General features: G+C 41.5%; 1 protein-coding gene across 1 annotated transcript in view; it reads left to right on the top strand.

Moving 5' to 3' along the window:
- Window positions 1–5,459: 5,459 nt before the first annotated feature.
- Window positions 5,460–9,230, top strand: part of ANXA13 (annexin A13) — a 23,201-nt gene continuing 19,430 nt past the window's right edge. The window contains exons 1-2 of the mRNA XM_041407604.1: window positions 5,460–5,474; window positions 7,136–7,210. Of these exons, the coding sequence (XP_041263538.1) occupies window positions 5,460–5,474; window positions 7,136–7,210 (90 nt within the window). The remainder of the gene's footprint in view (window positions 5,475–7,135; window positions 7,211–9,230) is intronic.

The following is a 9,230-nucleotide window of genomic DNA, read 5'->3' as shown; positions in this document are numbered from 1 at the left end:
GCAGCAGAAGGAAACTCAGTGCTCTGTTATGTTTGAGTAAATCCCTGGAGAACTACAGACCCCCTTCTCCTTCTTCAGCATCACTGGCATGTAAGTGCAGAGACACAAACCCTCAGCCCGTGGACGTGCCCCTTGGTGCCAGCACAGGATTCCCTGCAGTGAGCAGCAGCTCACACAACCTCCAGAATCTACAAGAAGGCCTCCCTGCTCATGTCACCAACGGCATTCAGTCCAGGAACAGTCACAGCCTGCAAATCTGACCTCATCCCTCGATTCTTTTTAATGCCAGTTGGGTTTCTTAAGAGCCCTTCTCTGTCACACCCCACAATGGTTTATAAATAAGCTGTGAAAAGACATTAATAAAAAACGTGGTTTACCTTGCCCATTGCCACATAAGCCAGATGGTACAAGTCCTTGGCTGGTACTGTCTGTTTGCTTTTGATACCAGCAGTTAAGATACACCTCTAACTAGGGCAGGGCAATTTTTTCTTGGATGGTTCTCAAGTAAATTTTCTGGTTAGAGGCACCTGAATAATATGTTCAGTAAGACACAGATGTGAGAATCCACAAGCTAAAAATTCAGGTGCTCAGAAAAACAGTAATTTAGGAAGTATTCCTATTCTATTCATATAATTAATATTATATAATAATATTGCTATCATCTGCCTCAGACTTTTCAGTTATAGGACTGGCAAAAGAGAAGAAAAAGCAAGACAATTACAAAGAAACTATTGACACAGAGTAGATCTTCAAAAAGGCAGCATAACTGAGCAGACCTGTGATTAGGCATGAACAAAGTACTTGACTTTTAACAGGAATTTAATTTAGTACCAGAAAGGATACCCTACAAGCAAAATTGTTCTGTGTTTGTTAATGAGTTTGAGAATTTGATTAAAATTCACTTTCTAAATGAAGGTCATAGATAAAGTCTGAACTCCTGCAACTTCAGTTGAGGTCTTCAAAGTTATAATCCCATTGGTTTAAATCACGTATGTAAAATAAAGTGAGCATTGAGGATCACACTGCTGATCGTTTTTTTCAAACCCTAGCCTATCATTGCAACCACATGCACTCCCACCCAGCTCTGCTCCTCAGGATGGAGATAGACAGACAGATGGATAGACAGACAGGTAGATAGATAGACAGACAGACAGATGTGTAGCTGACCCTTCAGGCAGTTGCAACAACGAGCAGATTTATCCTGGAGCATAGGCACTATGTGTAGCCTTCTCCAGTTGTTTATGACCTATGTTTCCTTGACCTGAATTAGTGCTCATATGAAATCAACCCTGGTTCAGAAATTTCTGCCCCTAATTTGATCTTAATAGACCTCTGTCAGTGACTGTATATAATAACTATTCTCTTTTTGGTTTTTTTTAATCCTAGTCAGGTTGGTGCACACAACTGCTTACTTAAAGGCATTAATTTCTGGCAGGAATAATCTTATTGATAAGAATTTTTCATACTATACCTGTTATCTTTTCTTCCTATAGGAAAAATTTGCTTCTTGAGATTTAATACATTTGCTTCCAGTTATTCGCAGCAGCCTTCATTCTCGGGATTACATCTCAAAAGACATTACCTTTTTGTTCACTGACTTTTCTAAAGTCTGCTTTTTTCCTTATTGCAAGTCTTTTGTTCTTTTTTCTTGCAACAAAATAACTCCCTTACACTTTCAAATAAAGTACCTTCACTTTCTGGTTTTTCAACCAGTTCCTCCTTGTTTAAAAACAGAAGCAGCATTTTGGCACCCTCTAGTCACTTCCTCTGTTTCCTGAGACAGAAATTGATTTCCAGTGTGCTCAGGAAACTTGGGCTGGTGGGGACCTGCCAGTAAAATGCACTGCTCTGAAAGAGGGAGCTGAGCTGCATCAGTGCAGCTCTCTCGGAACTGAGCAGCTGCTCTGAGATCTACTCACATTCCTTCTGGTCCTGGCTGGCCTGGCCAGCTCATGGTCAACATGGGAACCTTCACCAACATGTGAAGAACATTTGCTCTCCAAGATGATTTTTGTCTCTTTCTCACGAGTGATTTGTGCAGTACCCCTGAGCCGCTTACTGAAATTGGCAACTGTTGATCAGATCTTAAGATTAAATACTTCCCATGGAATTTTTCCATGGAAATGGTCTATCCAGTGACTTCCTTCAAGGATACTGGAGACAATTTCATTGTAAATGCCTGGTTTTAGCCAAATCTGTTGATAGGCTGAATTTTTTGTGTAGGACATCCACTGCAGTTTTCAAGCCCTTAAATAGCTTTTTAGAGGGAACATATGAAAGCATCAGTTCTCCCAGCAGCTTTTCCCTTTCACTGAATGTCTTGGTAAACCTTTCAAAATCTCTTGGTCCCTGATAGTGCATGATCAGTTTCTGGTCAAACCAGACTGTGCCTATTTTGACTTACCTGAATAAATCTCTAGATACTGTTCAGAATTTTGTGCTTGTCTTTCTTCCTGAAAATTCTCAGTCTCACACAGGTTCCCCAGAGATCTGCAGAGTTCAACTGGAGTGCCAGGCACCAGTAGCACTGTAAACCCATTTCACAGCTCACACCAATGCTGTGGTCAAGGCTGGTGAAGGTATTCCTTCTGTTGACTCTGATGTAATCCACAAGCTGTGTTTCTCTGTCACACAGAGACATCCAGGTACCTTCTCCTGGAAAAGTTCTGCATCTTCTTGCAGACAGACAAAGCACCCCCTGCCCATCCATGAGGGCACACTGCTACCACAAATCCTCTACAAAAAGCTCAGCTTCACTTAGTTCTTACCTGTTACCACTTCAGAGCTTTGCTATTTCACTTGCTTCAGTAGACTGAAGACTTTCACTGCCTCTTCCATTTAGCCTCAATTAAGACCCATCAGCTGTAAGCAGTTCTGTGGTTACTTTTAGAGCAAAGACTATCTTGGGGGTAACCAGCAGTGATCTCCAGAGTAGCAGTGTTACCAGTCCAGTTCCACACTGCAGTGTGGTGTTTCCTACCTGGGATAATATTTCATCTCCTTTTCACCTTTCTGAATTCTCAGAGTGCCCCTGTGTCATTGCCTGGCATGTGTCACCCACAGGAGTATGGTCCTCAGGTCTTCTGCAGGGAGTCAGTCCTGTTACTTACAAAGCTAAAAAGTACCATACAATCCTTAATTCTTGTTAACTGCACAAACTTTTAAACCCCCAGAACATAAGCGAAGCCAACCAAATTGATCAGTGAGAGTAACAGATAGTTTTGCTACTGATAACCTATTTACATGTTCAGATACAGCATTTGCCAGCACAGCATGGTACAGTAGGGCTCAATCAGCTGCTTGTTCTAAATCCTTCATTAGTTTCACCTTCTGGACTGCTGTATTTTACTCACAATCAGTGAAAGCAGTAGGAATGCCAGTCTGTGTCTGAGCTTATGAGTATTCCCCGACTTCATGCTCAGTTTCCACACAAACTTTCCCTCTAACTATAGTATTTTCTTTCATCTCAGTTGGGATGTCTTTATTCCCAAAAATATTCTGAAAGAAGTGAGTAGTTCCCAAATCATTAAAGGCCTTGATGATGCATTTGAGATAGTATGTTACCATAAATCATTGAATTCTGGATAAATTTTTTCATACTCACATTTGATTTTTGTATTACTTGTGTTTGAATACCATGATCAAAGCTGATTTTTTATTCAGTGTGTTTGAATGGTAGTAAGGTCTTCACACTTATCAATGTATTTAAAATCTAGAATTATTACTGCATTTTCAGTGCAGTGATTTTCTTTTGCTTTTTACAGAATCACATAGATTTTGTTTTCCTCCTGAACTGCTATAAATCCAAATGTATTTGGTTTGGTTTCTTATTTTTCTCTGGATATCTTGCCTAAGGTCTAAAGGAGGACCTTGGCTAGCTTCAGAGGTCCACCAAGCTACCCTCCCACTCCCCATCTCAAAAGAACAAGGGGAAAGAATAGGGAAAAAATAGCTCATGGGTTGAGATAAAGACAGTGACATATTCACCAGTAACTGTCATGGGCAAAACAGGCTTGACTTTGGGAAATTAATTTACTTTATTGCCAATTGAAAATAGAATAGGATAGTGAGAAGCAAAGACAAAACTAAAAACATATTCTAAAACTAAGAACTAAAAACCCCACCCTTCTTCTTAGGCTCAGCCTCACTCTTCACTCCCAGCTGGTCAAGTCCTTTCCCTGAGAGGTGCAGGGAATGGGCACTGGTGGTTTCAGTCAGTCCATAATACTTTGTCTCTGCTGCTCCTTCCTCCTCAGGATCTCAGGTCCTGCAGAAAGCCTGTGTCTGCATGGGCTCCATTCCACAGGCTATCATTCCTGCCAGCAGCCTGCTCCAGCATTGGCTCTCCATGACTGCAGCTTACCACAGGGCACATCCACCTGCTCCCATGTGGGGTCCCCCATGGGCTGCAGGAGCACCTCTGCTGTCCTATGGACCTCCATGGGCTGCAGGAGCATCTCTGCTCTCCCATGGACCTTCGTGGGCTGCAGGAGCACCTCTGCTTCCCCATGGACCTCCATGGTCTCAGGGGCATCTCTGCTGCCCCATGACCTCCCTGGTCTCAGGGGCATCTCTGCTGCCCCATGGACCTCCCTGGTCTCAGGGGCACAGCTGCCTCACCATGGACTGCACCAGGGGCTGCAGTGGAATCTCTGCACGAGCACCTGGACACCTCCTGCCCCTCCTTTTTCGGCAGGGGCACACCTGGAGGGCTGTTTCCTTCACAGTTTTCTGATTCCTGCAGGGCTGTTGCCTTCTCAGTTTTCTCATTCCTTTCTCACAGCTTCTGCCCAGTAATTTTTGCCATTTGTTAAATAAGTTATCACAGAGGCACCACCAGCATCATTGGTGAGGCTCAACTTTGTTCTGGGGAGGGTTCATTTTAGAATCAGCTGGCCCTGGCTCTGTCCAGCATGGGGGCAACCCCTGGTCTCTTTTCACAAAGGACACCCCTGAAATCCCCTGACTACCAAAACCTGGTCATGTAAATCAAATTAATCAGGGAGATTCTGTTCAAAATGTTTTGTAGGAGCTGAGGGTCCTCAGTGGCATATTAAATACTATTAAATTCCATAAGATCTGATATAGAGCCTTCAAGGGAGGCATCTTTCTGTTTAGAAAGCTTGTGTTGGATGCTACAATATTTTTGTATTTTAAATCATTGTAATAACAATTATATAAATCAGTATGTATCATATTGAGGCTTATATTGTGAAATCCTGATTTTCCTTAGAGAAACCAGTCAGCTCCATGACACAACAGGATGTGATATTAGATAGTAGGGATAATAAAGCCACCATGTAATAATGAATACACCCCACCTTGCAATGACTAGAATTTAAATAATGTCAGAAGTTATTGATTAACTCAGGTTTATGTAGTATTTAGCTATTCCAACTGCATGCTTGTTTTATTGAAGAGCAGAAGAGTCACACCTTCCACATCCAGGCTAAGCAAAAATGGGCAGTTCACATGTAAGTAGTTAGTTAATTTGGATTGTCAAGAATGCAATGATTTCCTGGTTTTATTTTTGTCAGTTTTCACTTTATATGGCACTAATACAGCTGCAATTGAAGATTTAAACTCAAAATCTAATTTGTGGGGGAAGCTTGTATGCAGCTGGTAACATTGCTTCATTACCGTACATGAATAATGAAATTATTGCTGCAGCACACAAGTCCTGAGTGCTTTAAAGCTCCTTGTGGCTTAAGCAGGGCAGCACTTTCATTTTGAGAAAAAGAAATTATGCACAGAATGTCCTGGGAAAACTAATAGCAAATTTGTGTTGGAACATTCTGAACACTAAAATAATTCCCTAAAGATATATGAAAAACTTCCCATCTCAAAGGCCAATACTTTCAAAATCTGGGTGTTTCTCATAGAGCAATAGGGACAGGAGTAATCTCAAATGGTAGTATTTACAGAAAGCCCCGATTAAAATCCAGGTGTCGGGATTTACTGCATCAAATTACTGCATGAGGTTTGACTGAGACAATTTTTGGTAGCATTTGTCTGCTTGAAGACATTTAACATCAAAATGACCTGTTTGTCAAAAACTTTTGTGTGACAGCTCTGAATAATTAGTTCCTCTGCAAGTTAACTAGCTTGTGCTGAGGGAGATGGGGGTCTTAGCTCCAATTTTGAAACTAGTGGATAAAAGCAATATTTATTCAGCAGTGCATTTTCTCCTTGAATGCAGAATATGTGTAGTTTTGCAGTATGTATCTGTAGAAGACAGCCTTCTTGCTGATACAGGCTAAAGTGAGTTTCTGTAGGGTTTATATTATCACGTAACTATTTTTTAAATCCAAATTCAGCAAGATCTGGGGACATGCCAAGGTTCTGATGCTTTTGGACCAGCTTCCCAGGACATTTTTTCGGGCAGAGTGAGCAAAACACTCCATACCATTTGCATAAAGCTCCAGCTACAAATCCAAGGAGCTTTTTGTCTCCCTGTGAATGCGATGATGGTCCCATCTCCACACCATCTTTTTGCAGATTGGCTGTTTGCCTAAGGGGAGAGGAGTGAGCAGATCAGCAGCACTGCCTGTGTGCAGCAGTTCCACCTGCATGCAGGAGACACGGCCAAAAGGCTCCTGCTGCGCAGGACACACTCGCAGGGCTGTCAGCAGGCATCTCCTGGGGGTCCTGGCCCTGGAGAGCCTTTCAGTGGACAGCACATGGAATGCAGTGCAGGGCAAACATACTCCATTCATATTTAAACTGTCCAGAGGGGGTGTATCCATGGCAGGAGTGATCACAGCACTGCAGCTCAGACAGCTTTAGCAGGTGTTTGAGTTCCATGCTGGATTAGGTAGTTTGGATGTGGGTGCAGTACACCACAGTTGTGCTGCAGGCTACAGTGGGAACAGGGGTGATCCCGTGTTGGAAGAGAATCCCATCATTCAGTTCAGACCCATCTGGGAATTGCATCTCTCTGTTGTTCCTAGAAAGTTACAGGTAATCTTGGAGAAACGACTGCATCTGTGTCAGAGAACTGCTTCTGGAAGAGCAGAAGATAAAACAGAAGTTCTTGCCAGAGCTTTCCAGCCGCAGTTTGCTGTTTCTCCTGATCTCATGTTTTGTAACCACAGGCTCATGAGTGTCTCATGCATTGTGTTTTTTAAACCTCCAGAGCCAGACTTACACACTCGCAGAGGATATACGGAAACCAGCCATAGGGGCTACCAGTTTGGCAGCAGATGAGCCAGTAAGAACTTCTTTTGTGGAGGATGAAAGGGGCACTGTGGTGCTGCAGCACCTGCTGCTGTGGTTTATGGTGGCTTTGGGAGGCTCTGCAATGCACAGAGGCAGCTTCTCTTTTGTGGTCAATGGTGGTGCTAGAAAGCTGGGTAAAAATGGCTTGTTTCATTCTGTTGAATAATACAACAACAGAATTTATCCACTTTGAAATTTCAGAAGTTAAATTTTTATTTAATAGCTTTCTTTCTTTTAATTTCTCTCTGCTGGGAGAAATATAAAATGAATCATCTGTGTCAAATGAGGTATTTTATTTGGCTAAATGAGTTTAGGTTTTAAAATCTTTTTTAACTATCATTTTTAAATGGAGTTCTCATTGAAAGCTAACCATTCTTCAGTGAAAAGCTTCCATTATGTGGATGTTAAAATGGAATTTTTCAGCTCTATCAGAATGTCTTGTTTTAAAATGGAGCTTTCATCAAAAGCCATATCTTCCTGAACATGTTACTTTGAACAAAAGTATCAAATGTTACTGAAAAAAATGCTTTCAGAAAAATTTTCCAACTAACCCTAAAGTGTACCTTTCTCTCAGAAACTGAGCTCCCAATTAAGAGCTGCACCTGATGCAACATTACAACTCCAAATCTGCATATTTTCATCTGCTTTTTGCTCTCTGAACTCGGTCCAGAACTTTTTGCCTCCAATCAAACAATGTTTTTGGCTGCACATCCTTTGGAATTTAAAGTCTCTTAAATATTTTCTGTGTTTGCAGTCTTGTATCAAGCTTATCTGTGCATCTGATGTCCTTAATATTAACAAATGGAGTCAATCCACCTGGAAATCTAGATAGCTGCTCTGCTATAAGGAAGATGCCTTGGGGACAGTTTGGGAATAGTAACAATGGTTTGCATTCTATGATTTGAAAAGCTTGATTGATTTTTACTTATGTGAAATTGTGTAATTTTTTTTTAATCTTCTGTCTCTCAAAAATCCATGAAGACTGCTTATGCATGATTCCGTGGTGTTTGTGAGTTTAATTAACCTTGGGGTTTGGCAAGTTCTTTGGTTTTAATTCAATTGTGTTGAGATTCTCTGCAACAAGCTTGACTTTCATCTTGTCATTGCAAAGCAGACTAATCCTTTTTCCAGGGAGGACTCTATAGGCTAAGGGGATGGCAGGTTGTTGTGGGCCGTATGGTTTCACAACTTCAAGGTCAAAAAGTAAGTATTACCTGGAGAACATATCTGCCCAAGGAGCCCTCTTGGGCAGAAGCTCACAAAACTCACAAGGACTTCTCTGTTGCCTATAAACATTACTGTCCTTGTACAAATGTTTCCCTAGTACAAGTATTACCACGGCATGATTTTATTGTCTCATCACGAAGCTCCACAATTGCTCTTTGTTGCTTCCCCTGGCAGAGCAGTGCTCAGGGACAGACGATGGTTGTTCAGTCCCTGGCCATAAGCCCACAGTCAGCAGAAGACAGAAATAACTTCTTGTTTAGCTACCCCCCACTGGGGAAGATCTGTGGCAGATTCTTTTCATTTCCATAGTCTCTTATTATCCAGGATATTTGCTGTTCCTTTTAGATCTGAGACTGTCCCGTGAGTGCTGCAGTAGTAAGCATTAACAGGCATCTACTCATGAAAAAATTATGATGCATTTGTGGCAAAAAAAAAAAAAAAAAAAAACCAAACAGAAGCCATCTGAAATATCAGAGTTGCTACATTTATGTTTTACATGATGCACATAGGTCAAGCAGTTATGTTTTACAAAAACATTAAAAAATCCCAAGTGTCTGGACTCTAATTTTAGAGTTTAGAGTTTTAGAGTTTAATTTTAACTCTCTAGCTTTTATATGCTCTACCAAGTTCTGTTGTTACTATTAAATAAGCTTTTTTCACTAGACTCTCATCTCCATTAGGTGGGGTATTGGCACAAGTCAATGATATCTGTAGTTCAAGCTTAGGTGCCTCATAAGAGGGACATCGAACAAAGAAACCCCTTGGCAACTAAACCCTCACAATCT

Source organism: Onychostruthus taczanowskii, unplaced genomic scaffold (assembly GCF_017590055.1).
Source record: "Onychostruthus taczanowskii isolate IOZ18803 unplaced genomic scaffold, ASM1759005v1 scaffold27, whole genome shotgun sequence".
NCBI classification, from domain to species: Eukaryota; Metazoa; Chordata; class Aves; order Passeriformes; family Passeridae; genus Onychostruthus; species Onychostruthus taczanowskii.
Note: the sequence above shows the minus strand (reverse complement) of the source record. Positions and strands in the feature narration are given on the sequence as shown.